Source organism: Rhinolophus sinicus, chromosome 4, assembly GCF_057876585.1.
Source record: "Rhinolophus sinicus isolate RSI-liver-muscle chromosome 4, RSI-T2T, whole genome shotgun sequence".
Classification (NCBI taxonomy): domain Eukaryota; kingdom Metazoa; phylum Chordata; class Mammalia; order Chiroptera; family Rhinolophidae; genus Rhinolophus; species Rhinolophus sinicus.
The window spans coordinates 72919771-72936721 of record NC_142504.1 but is presented as its reverse complement, the minus strand read 5'-3'; the positions used below and the strand labels follow the sequence as shown (position 1 = coordinate 72936721).

At 40.3% G+C, this 16951-nt stretch overlaps 1 protein-coding gene across 1 annotated transcript; it reads left to right on the top strand.

The window, feature by feature from the left end:
• The first annotated feature begins 631 nt into the window (after positions 1-631).
• LOC109460398 (myosin regulatory light chain 12B) lies at positions 632-14852 on the top strand. The gene is made up of 4 exons (XM_074340264.2): positions 632-993; positions 9655-9853; positions 12708-12869; positions 14358-14852. The coding sequence occupies exons 2-4, from the start codon at positions 9670-9672 to the stop codon at positions 14528-14530; spliced, it is 519 nt and encodes a 172-aa protein (XP_074196365.1). The 5' UTR covers positions 632-993; positions 9655-9669; the 3' UTR covers positions 14531-14852.
• The last annotated feature ends 2099 nt before the right edge of the window (positions 14853-16951 follow it).

The window sequence follows — 16951 nt, the reverse complement described above, 5'->3', positions numbered from 1 at the left end:
TGTACAGGCCACAAGTGCTCAGTAAAGATTTGCTATTGACTATCCTTCATTACCCAGAAACAGTGCTCTTCATCCATATTCCAAGGTGAGGGAACTGAAGATTATAGCCACAAACAATATCCAGAGCAAAACTTGAGTAATGTACATCTGTGGTTTCCTTTCTTTTGACCAAGAGCATTATGTAATGTGAGCGATTGTGTGTGTGTGTAATTCTGTCACCTCTTTAATAACCTAAAGGAAAGCAAATAATTTGAATAAAACTTTCTTGTGGTTGAAAGGGGAATGAAACAGTCATAGGCTGGCCTTGGCCTGGTAAGGCCATAAACCTTATAATTTGAGAATAGGAAAGGAGTAAATATGACTCGGGCTGGAGTGCAGTTTTAAAAGAGGGTTTTCTAGCAGGCAGGCGGCCGCCGCCCTCTTATCTTCCTCAGTATTTCTGGGACGTAACTAAAATTGTTCTAGCTGAAGTTCAAATTTAACTAGACCATTTGTACATTTATTTGCTAACTCTGGCAGGCCTGGGTGGGAGGCTTCCGGCGCCCGGGAACCCCCCAAACAGGGATCCCGCCCCACCCGGGTCAAATTCCTGGCCAGGCCGGGTGACGGCCCCGGAATGCGGAAGGGCCGCGGGAATCCGCCACGGAACGCGGGGTAGAGGGCGGAACGCGGGACCACAGCCGCCCCGCAGGCGGTGAGTCCGCGACAGATCAGCCAGGCTAAGGAAGCCAAATAAAACCCCGACCGTATTCGTCGACCCCAGCCCGGCTCCCCAGCGGACACGCCGAGCTTTCCTCCAGCCTGAGCGACAGCGCCGGCCGCATCCCTCCCCCGTCCAGAGTTGGATCCCGCCGCGCCTTCCGGTGCGTTTTCCGGTCCACCTTCCGAGGCAGGAAGTGCCGGGCACCGCCTCTGTCGTGCCGCAGCTCGAGCGCTCGTCGCAGTTGCTCGTCGTCTTGTGCAGGGCATCCCGGGTTCTGGTGTGTGGCGGCGGTGAGTGGCGACTGACCCCGCGCGCGACACCCCTGGGGCCGCACCCGTGCCCCTTCCCCTCCCCTCCCACCACGCACCCCCGGCCAGACCCCGCCCCAGGCGGCCGGGGAGGGTAGGGCCGGGCCCGGGGCTGCGTCAGTTGTCAGGGTGGGCGAGGAGAGTCAGTGAGGAGGCCCTGGCAACCGCCCAGCCTTGACCTGAACTGGGGGAAGCTACGGGGCTGATGAAGCCGACCTGGGGAAATGCCCGGCTGGAGAGGTAGCCGGGTCCCCGGCCCTCTGTCACCCGGATGACTTCATACCTGGTGCTGGGATCGCCCGGCGGCCTGGCTGCCAGCCCTGCTCTGTGCAGCACACAGTGCTTGATGCTTTGGGGGATATGGGAGTCCACTGGTGCATGATTGTTGTCTTAGATAAAGTGTCCAAGGAAACTATTAGAGAAACGGCGCCGGAGTGCGCGGTTAGTATAGGCTAAAATGTAATGCTTTCCATAGGAGTTGTAAGTCTTTCCGTATCGTGCATCTTGTAAAGATTTAGTACGTTCTTGTTAACTGAGGAAAAGGATGAATAAAAATCAAGAATGCTTTCCTGAAAAATGAATCGTGACCTCATTGAAAGCCTTGGATTCAGCCCTAGAAGAGACAACTTAGTATTTCCGGCTGGATCTGTGGTAGGAGGTAACAAGACCCAAAACGCAAAAGGTGGGAATTTGTGTTGTGTGAAAAGGAGACTGTGGGAAGACCAAGCCTGAATAGAACAGAACACTAATGAATAACAGTTAGAAATAAGGGTGAGTACGTAGATAAGTGGGGCCTTTGTTAGGCTGTTTTGAAAACTTGAGAAATAAAGGAATATTTAATAGGCGTTAGGGAGTCATTTTGGATTCATCACCAAGGAAGAAATATGGAGAAAGCGGTGTTTAAAGATTAGTTTGGCAGCCTTTGTTTAAGATGGAATTGCGTTGGACCTTTGGTAAGAAAAGAATCATAGCATTTTAGAATTCAAAAGAACCTTATAGATTATCTTTTACTTTATAATTCAGGAAACTGAAACCTGGAAAGGTGAGATAATTTGCTTAAGGTCACTTGGATTCACATGGTGCCACCCATTTTCTCTGTAAGCGTTAGGTGGACCCTCCTGGACCTCATAACAAAGTGCATGGCTTTTTTTTTTTTGTTCAGGCTCTGTTGAATGACAACTTTTATGACAGCCCAGTAGATACTCTTATGCTTTAATGAGACTGAGTTTAGACTAGGTGAACTGCAGCTTTTGAAGGACAGATCCCCAGGTCAGGATTGCTGAGGTTAGGAAAAATAAGAAGCCTCTAAATGAGGCTGGTTGTTCCTCGCTCCCAAGATTCAAAGACACCAGATATCTAGGTATGATTTTCATTGCCAGCAACTCTGATTAGGATCTTCCTTGTTTTACTTTTTAGCTGTGTAGTGGCTTTGCTTTGTTACTTGCAACTGGCTGTCCACATTTTCATGGTAGAGAATTTCATTTAGCCATCTATGCAGGATATTAAGGACTAGTAAGTAGTACAAACTCTGGAACTAGACATCCTCATTGCAGATCCTAAATCTAAGCTCTACCTGTTTATTCTCTTTGCCCTGATTTTCACATTTAAGAAATGGGGATAGTAACAGTACTTATAAGTTGTTGTGAGTATTAAATATATTAATACATGTGAAATGCTTAGACCAGTGCCATGCACATATTTAGCCCTCAATTATTGGCTATTCTGTTTCTTCCAGGTATGGAACAAGGGGTGGCTGGTAATTTTGTTAAGAATCTTTTGAGGAAGTGTTCAGTGGAGTTTATAGTAAACCATGGATAGACCATAGAGAAAAGCCTTGTTTTGGGAGTCAGATCCAGGACCTTGTAAGGAGCATCTGTCTATGTAATTGTTTGTGATAGGAAGGAAGCATACACATGGTTTTGCTTAATTAGTATTTTTTGAGCATCTGCCATGTGTAAGGCACTCTGTTAGGCCCTGCATTCCAAGGTAGAAGAGCTAAATGCCATAAAAATGTATATGTAAGTGGCATGGCAATCAGAAATAGAAAACTCTTTATCCAGTGCAAACTTGACTGTGGCCCCTTTGAGCTTTTTAAAATTCTGTGGTTATAATTCTGAAATAAAGGCATTGCTTCGTTTTAATATTAAAGAGACCAAGGAAACACAGCAGCTTTGTTTCCTGTTGCTATCTAACAAATCACCCAGAACTTAGCACCTAAAAAAAAAACAGTAAACAGTTCCTGAAGGTCAGGAATTCCAGGGCAGCTTAGCTGGGTGGTTCCGGCTCAGGGTCTCATAAGGTTGCAGTTCAGATGTCAGTCAGGTTTGCAGCCATTTGAAGGAAGATCAACCTCCAGAGATGGCTCATTCGCATGGCTGGTGAGTTGGTGCTAACTATTGACAGGAGGCCTCAGTTCCCTGCCACATGGACCTTTCCTTGGGGCTATATATTGCCCTCATGACCTGGTGCTGGCTTCCCCCAGATTGAGTGATCCAAGAGACAGCAAGGCAGAAGCTGCAAAGTCACACTATTATTTTTGTATTATCTCATTGATTGTGAAGAGTAGCAGAATATGCCACCCCAAAATATGCCACTTTGGCATAAGTATCATTTTGAGCTGAAGGCAATTAAGAATTAGCAGACACAAAAAAGTTCTCTGCCCTTCCCTATATGCATAATAGCAGGACATAAATTTACAAAGGTGTCCTTCCTCCCCTTTCTACTGGGAACAATAAAGGTTACTCTCTGGAGATAACTTTAGGCTCTTACTAAGAAAGAAGGCCCTGACTTAAGTCCACATGATAAGTCTTAACCCTTGTTTATGCACTTTTCCTGGTAATCTTTCACAACTAGCTTTTCCCTCTCACACACCTTTCTTTTGTCTTCAGCTGAAAATGATATTTAAGCCTAAGTTCTCAGCCTTCTCTGAGAATTGGCTTTTTCCTGGGTATCCCTTCTATATTTGAGGTACACATATTAATAAACTTGTTTTTTTCTTGTTAATCTGTGTTATTATAATGATGTCAGCCAAGAACTCAGAAAAGTAAAAGGAAAATTTATTTCAAACCCCCCCCATGCTATTTTTTACTGTTGGAGGGGACTATGCAAGGACATGAGAAACGTTGAGGGCCTTCTTGGAGCCTGGTTATCACCATCTGCAAGGAACAAGTTCAACTGCTTTCGGGCTGGGCAGTAACATAAATACAGCTGTGACAGGAAGGTAAAGGAAGTAGTGGATATTGCTCACTGAATACTCATTATCTACAGGAATTTGGGAGTGCTGGTGCTTGTCTATAGTTTTGCAAGATGTCCGATATTTGTTTTTATTAAATATTCAGGTTTTAAAAATGTTGGCAAACGAATTCAGTTATTAGAAAAGGCATTTAGAAGGTCATCCTTGGGGGGACTAAACAAACCTTACTGCAGACTGCATACAGTAGTTTGCTAGCTGCCAGTTTGTGACTTCTGATCTACCTAACTCTTATTTTATGGATGTGGAAAATGTGGCCCAGGAAAGCTAAAATGACCAAAGGTCATACAACTTGTGAATGACAGAACTGGAATTAGAATCCAGGTCTCCAACATTTCTGTTAAACCATAATGACCAAATTTTTAAAAACTAAAGGGAACTAAATGCATAAACAGCCAATGCCTGTCTTTCTTTCTTCCTCCTTCCCTCCCTCCCTCCCTTCCTTCCTTCCTTTCCTTTTTTCCTTACTTACTTATTTTTGTCCAGAGCCTTGTAAATGGTTAACTCAGTGGTTCTCAGCCTTTACTGTACATTGGAATCACCTGGTGCATTTTTTTTAAATAAAGATTCCTGGGCCACACCCATAGAAACTCAGTTTTAGTTTGACTAGACTAGGACCTAGGCATCCGTTGTTGTTTTTTTAACCTTCCAAGGAGATTCTGATGTGCAGCCAAGATTGAAACCAGGTTAACTGCTGTGAGAGCCATATTTATTTGCCATATGGTGACAGAAGCTAGCTGACTTAAGATACTTAAGGAAGAAGCCTCAGAGGAATGTCAAGGAAGTCATAGGTAGCTGACAGAATGTGCTCCATGAGCATCTTTCTCAGGCTTCCAATAAAGCCTGTAGGCTGGATGAAGTTCCCAAGCAGAATCTGCTCATTAATGATTGTGATGCCATGTTTGATCTGCACATCAGTATTGCAGGTAATTATGCAAATACTTAGATTATTATCTAAATATGTTGACACCAGCCACTTATAATACCAGGATTCCTATATTCCTGCCCTTCTTGTAACCTCTATGAATAATCTTTAGTTCACTCTATATTAGAAATTTACAAAAATAAGAATAAAAATTTTGAAGAGGAAGTGAAAAGTTTTTACTGTTATTGAGGGTTATTCATTACATTATGGACTATGTTCTATATGGACATTTTCAGTAACTATAGTTTAAGGATAGGGTTTGGTTATTTTTTCTTTATTTATACATTAAACATTAATTTGACAGTCCTAGGTAAAGATTTGAAGCCTTTACCCAGCATGTTAAACCAAGGCCATGACTGATACGAAGCACTGCCACACTTGATTAAACCCAAACCAGGCTGCTACATTGCACAATTCCAGGGACTGCCATTCATATTTTATTCTCGTCCCATTCCACTGTGGAGTTCTAGTCTGTACTTGGTTTCCCAAGTATAGTTTGAATTTATTTGAAAACAGTTGTCTAGGATTTGAGTTTAGAGGAAAGTAGCTGTTCGGAAATCAATGGTAGATTATATTGATAGTATTGAAAGTTTTTGTAAAAATTGGGAAACTCAAAATAATTAGAAGAACATTTATTACAAAGTAGGAAATACGTAGGTAGAAATAACCTTTAACAAATGCGGTCTGAATACTGGCTCTGCCACTAGGTGACCTCTGGCAAGTTATTTAATATCTTTGATCATCAGTTTCTTGATTTGTAAAGTAAGCATGTTAAGTTTAATGTACATAATGTGCCTAGCACATGAGTCACTCATTAAATGGTAGTAGCCACAAGTTGAGTAGACCCTTTATTCTCTGTATAACCCTAAAGCATTTGGGGCTAGAAAAATAACAAGAACAGACGTATACAAGGTAAGAAACTGCATAGTGCCTTCGGCACATACAAGCAGTTTGGTGTTGCTGAAGGAAAAGTACAAAGCAGAGACCAGCTAGAGATGAGGCTGGAAACGTCATTCTAGAGATGGCAAAGGGAGCACCTTGTTGTGCCATGCTTAGGAACTTGTACTTTCTCCTAGAGGCCGTAGAGAGCCAAGGAAGATTTTTAAAAGTGGAATGATAATGTCATATTTATGTTTTAGACATCTCTGGCTGGAATATAAAAGGTAGTTTAGAGGGGACCAAGAAGCAAGGAGATTGGTTAGTTGGACATAAAAATATTCTATACAAAGAGTTAATGAGGGCCCAGCTTCAGGTGTTGGCAGAGGAATGAGGAAGATGAGCAAATCTGAGAAATATTTAAGAGACAGGGCTTGATTCATCAGGGGTAGGGATGAGTCAGATGACTCCTAGGTTTCTAGTTTGGTGAGCAGGTAAATGACGGTGCCATTAACTGAGAGAAAACAGAAGGATGAGAAAGTTTAGGCAGGGGAAGATAATTAATTCAGTTTTTAACACATTGATTATGAGTGTCTGTGGTATATCCAAATGGATGCCTTTCAGAAGCAAGTGCACTTTGAGTCGGCAACTCAAGGGAAAGGTCAGGCCTGGGGATAACAGACTTAGGAGACGCAGGTGATGTCAGAACAGTAAGAGTCAATGAGATCATCCAAGGGAAACAGAGTGAAAAGAACTTTTAAAAGTCATGGACTTCTAGAATACTGGGAAACATGAATATTTAAGTGAGTAGAGGAGATAAAAGCCTACCCAGAAAATGGAGGAGGACCAGTCATAGAAATAGGAGAACTGAGAGAAAGTTGGTGTCACGAAGTTTTTATATAAAAAAGTCAGTATTTTACATAAATCGGTCTTTCCAGTATAACTTAGAAGTCTCCCTCATTAGAGTGTAAGGTATTAAAGGTTAGAAACACTGTGTTCTCTTTCCATTTGGGACAGTTTGTTTCTACCGTGACTGTTCAAGGCCAGGAGTTGTTGGGGTTCTGAAGAGAAAAAGGTCTTAAAATGGTGTCAAATATAGCAGAGTGGTCTAAGGATATTTGGACTGGATTTGACAATTTGATAGCAGCAACGGTAGAGAAAAGAAAGCCAGATTGTGGTGGGTTGGAAGTGAGTGGGAAGTGAGAACGTGCAGAAAGCGAAGATACTTTGCTTACAGAAGATAAGGAGACCAAGGATGGTAGTTTCTTTGGGGGCCAGAGTTCTCTTCAGATTGTTTTGCGGCAACTTTGCCTCACTTTTTTTATTTTATGTGTCTATGTGTGTAATTTGCATAGGAACCATAAACATATGTAAATATGGACTGTTTTTAAATAGAGTACAGAGAACAAAAATAAACTTTTTTTTAAAGAAATTATAGTATTATTACATTGAGCCTGTATCGGCTCTATTCAAAACTGCACCACTAAGCCAAGTTTCAGAACACCCAGTGAGGTATTTTTTCGATTGAAGATAGAGAAGGAAACCATGTAGATTAAAAGTCCAAGACTAGAAGCCCTAGAGACCCAGGTCCAAAATTCCCTCACTCAGCGCCTGCCCCAGCTAGTCACCTGCTTTCACATTATGGAGCTGCAGAGTTAGAGACCAGTCCCCAAAACCAGCCTCATTTCTAACACCAGTTGCAGGTTTGGGTTTCCAAGATGACCCTCAGGTTCAATAATTTGCTTCAGCTCACAGAACTCACTGAAAGCTGTTATACCCACCCATGGTTGTGGTTTAGTACAGTGCAAGGATTCAGATTAAAATCAGCCACGGGAAGAGACATGTGGTGCAGCGCCTAGGATGGTTCTAAGTGCAGAGCTTCTGATCGTCCTCTCTCATGGACAGTGTAGACGCCCCCTGACAACAGGTGTGACAATAGGCATGGACATTGCCAACCAGGGAAGTTCCCTCGATCTTTGATATCCATAGTTTTTATTAGAGCTTCGTCACATAGATACTATTGACCTCAGTCTCTAGCCCCACTAGAGGTCAGCTAACACGTGACCCAAAGCCCCCATGATAAATCACATTGTTAGAAATCTGGTGTGACCCAAGACCCCAGATACCAGGCATGAGATCCCAAGGATTTAGAGATTACTTTCCAGGAGACAAGAACGAAGGCCAGACCTCTCTCCTTGGGCAAAATTAAAATTCTTTACTACACAAGGGCCACTGGTTTTCTGTTTGTTTGTTTACTTAACCTAGGGAGTACCTATTTCGTAGGGAAGTTGTGAAGATCGAATAAGACATTGGATCAAAAAACTACTCTGGTGTCCTTGGGTTTTCCGAGATTATATGTAGCTAGTAATGGTGGAGCTAAGAGTCAAACTCAGGACTTTCTAACGCGAAAGCTGATAGTATTTTTGTATTGTGTTTACTTACATTATTTAAAACTGCAAATAAAGGGGCCAGTGGGCTCTTAACCACAAGGTTGCCAGTTTGATTCCTCGACTCCCACAAGGGATGGTGGGCAGCGCCCCCCTGCAACTAGCAATGGCAACTGGACCTGGAGCTCAGCTGCGCCCTCCACAACTAAGATTGAAGGGACAACTTGAGTTGGAAAAAAGTCCTGGAAGTACATACTGTTCCCCAATAAACCCATGTTCCCCCTCCCCAATAAAATCTTTTTTTGAAAAAAAAAACAAAAAAACTGCAAATAAAAAAATGGAATTAAAAGTGTCCGTTCTATTTGACATTTAAATTATTGGTGGCTTTCAGTAGAGTATTGGAGGCTAACCCCAAAGCCGTATTACAGAGAATTGAGTGATGGGAAGATGAGAAAATGGAGGCAGCTGAATATTAATTAGACTGATATTCTAAAAGTTTTGTCAAGGAAAAGGGAAAATGAAAATGTAGCTAGAAGGGATGCAAGATTAAAGAATAGGTTTTGATGACTTTTTTAAAGATGAGAGCCTTTTGAACATATACCATACAGTGACTAGACTAGTCTCTTTGTATGTTATCTCGTTTTGATTTTACTTGCATTGAAGTAGATACTGTGTTTTGCTATAAAACTGAGGATTAAGTGAGCTTTCCTGGTTTTCAAACCGTGTTTTGAAAACAATTGAGGCTCAGAGAGGTTATGCAAGATTGGTAGTAAACTGGAAATAAAAAGAATACCTACTGCATACAGTTAAATGGGACAGTCCTTATAAAAATCAGATGTCAATTTTAGAGCTTTCTCCTTAGGGGAGCCCCAGGCCTTCATAACAATGCTTGGCACATAGTAAGCACTCAGTAAATGCTAGGTATTGTTACACATTTTAAAATTAATTCCCACGTAATATGTGTTTAATGAAACGGGGGGGGAAGGTACATCAGTAATTTCTATTCTGTTAATTTTTTTTCAAAACTGCTTTTTTTCTAACCATTTAATTGTCACATTGGAGATAAAATTTAAATATATATTTATTCCTACTCAAATGAAGTAACTACATTAAGACATTTTTACTCACTAACTTCAGGTATTATAAATTCTTTTTTTTTGCATTCTTTTTTTGCTTTATGTTCTTTTCTTTCTTTTTAACTCTAGAATTAAACAGCCATCATGTCGAGCAAAAAGGCAAAGACCAAGACCACCAAGAAGCGCCCCCAGCGCGCAACATCCAATGTGTTCGCCATGTTTGACCAGTCACAGATTCAGGAGTTCAAAGAGGCCTTTAACATGATTGATCAGAACAGAGATGGTTTCATTGACAAGGAAGATTTGCATGATATGCTTGCTTCTCTAGGTAGACTTTTATATTCTTGATATGCCTGCTTCCCCAAAATTATAATTCAGTGTTTTATGAATTGTTTTCTGTGTGATGTACAAATATTCCTGTCCTTGCCTCAAAGGCCTACTGAGAGATGTCTGGGTGGGAGGTGCTGTGTTGGGGCTTGGCCAGTCATAACAAGATGAGCCTGCAGGGGTAGGGACCTGGCAGGAACTTGGCCAGGCAGGCCTGGGTTCCTGTCAGCTGAATACAATAGGTCTATTAGCTGAAAAGCCAGGGTGGCAAAAATATCAGAATTTAAAATAAAATGTGTAACTAATAGTATGGCATAGTTAGTAATAATGATTGAGGACAGGTTACAGATAGGAGGTGACAGTAATAAATGATAATGATTGTCTTGATAAGAAGGGCAGTGCTATTGGAAAAGGGAACACAGGGAAAGGGACTTTCACAATTTTATTTATAATTTTTTTTGTAACTGAAGAAAAAAATGTAAAGATAAAAGATTTAAAGTGTAAACTGTCCTATGTTATTTTGGTCATGTGGGTGTTATTTTATTATTCCTTATATAATTTTGTTGTTGTTTGTTTTGATTTTAAAAAGAAGGGAGAGATGGTCCTCCGTGTTCTGCTCTGAGTACTGATTTTATAGTTGGGAAGAAACGAATGACAAGCCTAGGAGTTCTCCATAGACCAGAGTGACTAACAGGGAAGGGGGCACCGTTCAGGGGTGGCGTCCAGTTAGGCTCTACACTCTGGAGTGTTCTTGTGCTTGATTATTAGCCAGAGGGCAGTAAAAGGGCCAGAAGGCAAAGAGAGAGAGAGGTTATTTTTTTCCTTTTAGCAACCACAACATGATTTTGTTCCTCTGTTTTTTTTCTCCTAATGTATTATTTTGAAAATTCTTAAGCCTACAAAAAGTTGACGGAATAACGAACATGTGTACATCCTTTACCTAGATTCACCACTTACTGACATTTTATTACATTTCCTTTATTCAGAGTGAGAGTAGAATCAAGATACTGATCTAATTTGTTGACTTGCAGGGAGGTTCAGTCCCAGTTTTTTTCCACTGGGAAAAACACATAGCTAAGTGTACTCTTCTGGGCAGGTCACTACTGAAGACCACTGAAGAAAATTGAGGGACTTAATTGTATTGCAAAGATTGAACAGTCAAGCCAGTACCATGATTGTAGTAGATGTTCAATTAATTTTTATTGGATGAATGAGTGACAGTACAGTAGTAAGAGGCTGCCTTCAGGGCCTTCTATTTTGGGGAATTCTGTGCCTTTAAAGACATGTACGAGATCTGACAATTAAGTTCACAAAGTCATCCTAGAAAATGTGCTACATACCTCATTGCTGAATATCACTATGGTCACTTTCGAAGTACTCCCCTTCGGGAGCTATGCACTGATGCCAGTGCCTAGTCCACCCTTCAAAGCAATTTTGGAACTCTTTTTCTGGAATGGCCATCAGAGCTGTCGTCATATTACCCTTGATGTCCTGAATGTCATCAAAATATCTTCCTTTCAATATTTCTTTTATTTCTGGGTAAAGAAGTCATTGGGGGCCAGATCAGGGGAGTAGGGAGGGTGTTCCAATACAGTTATTTGTTTACTGGCTAAAAACTCTCTCACAGACAGTGCCGTGTGAACTGGTGCATTGTCGTGATGCAAGAGCCATGAATTGTTGGTGAAAAGTTCAGGTCAGCTAACTTTTTCACGCAGCCTTTTCAGCACTTCCAAATAGTAAACTTGGTTAACTGTTTGTCTAGTTGGTACAAATTCGTAATGAATAATCCCTCTGATATCCAAAAAGATTAGCAACGTTTCAACAATTTCACGGACTTAATTGTCAGACCTCGTATTTTCCTTTCAAATCAACAAATTATATTGGATTCCATGAATGGATCCATAGGTGCTTAGCCTAAACCAATTCATTTTTTATCCTTGTGTCTTTTTTTGTACCCATGTTCTCATAACACCTTTGGGTGACCTTTTCCCCAGAAGAATTGCTACAAGAGAGTTGAGTTAAATCTGAGGGTAGTAGAAAAATAGATCTTTTTTTAGCTACTTTTACTTATTCAATGAATCTTGAGATTAATTTTGGGCTAATTTTTTTTTTTTTGATTGATATGGTGAGTAGGTATAATGAGTGAAGAATGTAATGCAGTAAGAGAGATTCCAACTCGGCATTTAAATTTCACCCAAATTCCCAAGGTTAAAACTTTACTTACGAACCATAATCCTAGATTGGACTATCATTAGCACTTAGTTGGGTGTAATATTGAGATGCTTCCTTAGGTATGAATATCTAACTTACAGATGTTCTTTTCGTGGAGAATCATACAAACTTAATGTTGGAAGGGATCTTTCAGATGCTAAATTTAACCAGTCCATTTTACAGATTAAAAAAGTAAACCCTAATAAACCCTAGACAGCTGCCACCTCGCTGGTCACACCCAACCAGTGGCAGAACTGGGATTCAAACTCACTATTCCAGACCCCTCAGTCTTTATTTTTTCAACCCCATGGGGGCCTCACAAATGCTGGACAAAGAGGAGCCCACTGTTACTCCTCCCATGTCTGGCCTTTCCAGAGGAATTTCTCCCAACTTTGAGGGAAGGAGCGTCAGGGCTGTTACCGCACCACTGGGCTATAAGAGCTCCCTTTTCTAGTGTTCTCACTTGGAACTGAGATTGAGATTCCCAGTTTGAACAATATGAAACAAGACTGCAATCCAGTGACACATCAACAGCATTTGGAGATATGTCTTTTAAGAATATGTTGGGGAGCATAACAATAACAAAACAATTATTTATTGAAATTAGTTCTGGTCTTTAAATATTAAAATGTGAACTCTTATAGGAAAGAATCCAACGGATGCATACCTGGACGCCATGATGAATGAGGCTCCGGGGCCCATCAATTTCACCATGTTCCTCACGATGTTTGGTGAGAAGTTAAATGGCACAGATCCAGAAGATGTCATCAGAAATGCTTTTGCTTGCTTTGATGAAGAAGCAACTGGTGAGTGCTCTTTGTTGATGCCCAGCCTTATTCCAGACTATATGAAACACTTTTTAGGAAATGAAAAAGATTAGTAAAATAAATTTTTAAAAAAATGAATAAAGGGAAAAGTATCATATACAATGGGCAGTACGACAGAATGGCTAGGACACAGGTATGTAAGTCATAAAACTACACATTTCATGGCATTCATCTTTGAATCTAGTTGTGAGCTTCCTGAAAGCCAAAGCGAGAATTGTCTGTTAAATAGTTAAACAATGAAAGCTACTTCTTCAAGAGACTACAAATTGCACCGAGAAGTATACACTCATGCGCTACATAATGCTGTTTCGTTCAAGGACAGACAGCATGTACAGTGGTGGCCCCACAGGATTATAATGGCGCTGAAAAATTCCTGTCGCCATAGTGATGTCATAGCCATCATAACATCATAATGCAACACATTACTCACCTGTCTGTGCTGATAATGGTGTAAACAAACCCACTGCACTGTCAGTCATATAAAAGTATAGCACATACAATATGTACAGTGCATAATACTGATAATGAAAGACTGTGTTACTAGTTTGTGTATGTACGATCCTATACTTTTTTAATTTTAGAGTGTACTTTGTACTTATAAAAAAAAGTTTGAAGTTTGCTATTTGACAGTATGCCATGCTACGCCAGCAGCAGCCTCATACGTCTTGTGTTTACCAGTCTCTCGATCGCATCATTTTCTCTTGTGCTTGATTTAATCTCGTTGTTTTGCATAGTAACATGCTGTACAGGTTTGTAGCCTAGGAGCAATAGGCTATCCCATATAGTCTCAATGTATAATAGGCATACCATCTGGGTTGTGTAAGTCACTCTATGATGTTCACACAACGAAATCACCTAATGACACATTTCTTAAAACAAAAGCGGCACCTGACTGTAGTTAACAAACTTGAACAATTAAAATATTAGGGTTTTCTCTTTTTTTTTTTCTCATTTTAAAGTTTGTAAAACCTAGCTATTCATTGTTCTCACTCCTCTCATTTTCCCCTTTTCTTCTACATTAACCCTCTACTCAGCCACCCGCATCATTTCCTCAGATATACCTTGCACCCTCCTTCCTGCTTCCCCATCTCTATCTGTCAAAACTGCACCATCCTTCATGCACACTTGGTCTTGGCAGCACTGCCCTTTTTTCTGGGTAGCTGCTCTTTTTTTCATATCTCTGAATCACGATTTTTTTTCCTCCTCTAGAAAACACTTGCTTCAAATCAATTTTGTAAGCATATAATCTATTAACTGAGCTTTTGAAATGATTTAATCCAATATTATAAAGAACTCAAAAAGTAATAGGAAAACATAGTGATATAGTTACATATTGTCTTAGTTCACTAATTTATTTTGTGTAAATATGGATATTCTGAAATACTTTGTAATACTGACCTAGTTTAGAAATGAACCATTGAAATGCCAAGAAGTACTTATGACTCCCTTCTTTCTACTGCCTTGCAGGCACCATTCAGGAAGATTACCTGAGAGAGCTGCTGACAACAATGGGAGATCGGTTTACAGATGAGGAAGTGGATGAGCTGTACAGAGAAGCACCTATTGACAAAAAGGGAAATTTCAATTACATTGAGTTCACACGCATCCTTAAACATGGAGCAAAAGACAAAGATGACTGAAAGAACTTTAGCTAAAACCTTCCAACTACTTTGTCTTACTCTGTATTATTTCCCCAACACTTTCCCCACCCTCATAGACCTATTGCATGCAACTTAGTTTCACAGCTTTGCCTCCTTTTTTTGATGTATTTATTCTAGACCTTTCTGCCACTTAGCACTTGTATAATCAGACTATAAATGGGGATGAGGTTGTAAATTGTGTTGAAAAAGAGATTGCGAATAAAAATCAACAAATGTGAAAGCCCAGGAAAATATATTCGGTATTTCTGGTTTTGCTGGATTTTTACATTTTTATATAATAAAAATGCTATTTTGAAATCAAGATTATGCTGACTCAAATGGAATATAATGGAAAGTTCAACAAATAAGTGGTAGGTAGGTGGGGGTAGTCCGATTTTCAGATTTTCAACTTTACATAATTCAGATTTCATGGTTGAACTGGTTTTTCCCATATACAGGACAATGTTCTTCAGAACTTTTAAACTAGTTAGCCTTTGTGGTTTTCATGCTTCTAGTAAGATACTTAAACTACTAAATTATAAATATAAAATATATATCTCAGAAAACGCTCAACACTTTATTGATCTAAGAGGCTAAGAAGATGAGGCAAAACTCTGTAGTTATTATTGAACATTTACGTGGATAAAACATTGCACATAGATGATTTTAACAATCTTCCCAACCACCTCATGAGATAGATTTCTGTTAGCCTTGTATTTCAAGGGAGGGAGCTGAGCTCCAAGTAGTTGAGTGATTGATCAGTCACTGTTAGTGAGGGTTGGAATTCCATCCCAGGGCGCCTAACTCCAGAGCTTAGAGTACTGGAGCCACTGTTCTCTCAATGAAAAGCCCCCAATGCCTAAAAGGTCAAGACTTTTCCATACATTCTAACATAATTTTGTAGTCATTGAATTTAAAATGGTTTTTGGAAATTGATTATTTGAACAGAATTTCAGAAAATTCTATCTAGATCAAAAATAGAAGACAAAAGATTATAAGCAATATAATGTTTGAAGGCATTTCATGTGATGTAGACTGTAGGGAAGGACTGAAAAAGACGGCTCCTGTGAGCTCGTTTAAAGTTCTCAAGGCCAAGTAGTATTAGAAGTAGACAAAAAAACTGAAAAAAGAAAAAAATCCATTAGAAAAAGTTTCCAATGTTATTTAACACCTATTCCCTCACTTAAAAATGTATTGGTTTTTTTTGTCTGCTTAAAATTACATATTGTTTAATATTTGTGCTTTAGAGTTCGGTGTGGTAGGCCATTCCTGGTCAATTGTTGCTATCACTTAATTTTTCTAGGCTTTGTTTTCATCATCTTTAAAATGAGAGCAGTTCCACTCTAGCACAGTGTTTCGCAGCTCATAAGAGCTTTCACATTTATTATCTAACCCTCATGGCCCACAAGTTATGTAGGGCAGGTATCATTCCTGCATTTTTCTTTTTTTTTTTTTTTTATGAGACCTGAAGTTTAGAAAAGCCCAAGGACTTGTCCAAGATCCCACAAGTACAAGAATCCACCTCTGGCTCCCTTTGTACTTCCAAGCTTAAAAGTCACCATGCATTGTCAAAACCAGGTGGGGAATCACTGTTTAAGGGAAAGGGAAAAGATACTGGGATAATCTTGATCATCATTAAACCAATATTTATCGCCTGTTATTTGCCAGACATGGTTTTGACTGTTGGGGATAATGGCAGGGGCGGGGGCAGAATGGACAAGGACACGCCCTCCTGGGGCTCATGTTCTCTAATGAGAGACAGACTCACTATGTCATACCAAGTAAGTACTGTGAGGTGAACTGAGCAAGTGGGACAGAGGGCCTCTGAGATCTGATGATAAGCTGAGATTTCAATGACAAGCAGGGCCCCAGGTGAAGAACTGGGTGGGGCTGTCCATGCAAAGGAGACAGCTCTTTTCAAGGTAGGTGTGCTAGTAGCATTAGAACACAAGGACACGGATGGCATTTGCTGTGTGGTCTAAGTATGAAATCAGGGCTTTGGGCAGGGAAGAAACATGAGTTATGTTTTTAAAAACCTTGCTGCTGTGTATAGAATGGAGGGACAAGAGGAGAAGCAGGAAGCCTTCCAGTTAGGAGGCTGTTGCTATCATGCAGGCAAGACAACGAGGGCAACTTGGACTCAGAAAACGGTAGGGGAGGTGGCTTTAAAATGCGTATCCTTGTCTACCTATTTTGTCCTCTCCAACCCTGCCTTGTTACCATCTCTGGCATCATTTTAACTGTATTTATTCTGCTTAAAGTCAGATTTGAAAGATGGGGAGGGAACAAGTTTTCAAGATTAAAAACAAAACTTAGTTGTCTCCTTAGATGCTTTATGTTGACATAACATACCCATCTGTTTCATCTAGTTTCTACAAAGAGAGTTGTGGAATCCAGTACTGTAAGGCACCTAGGCTGGGA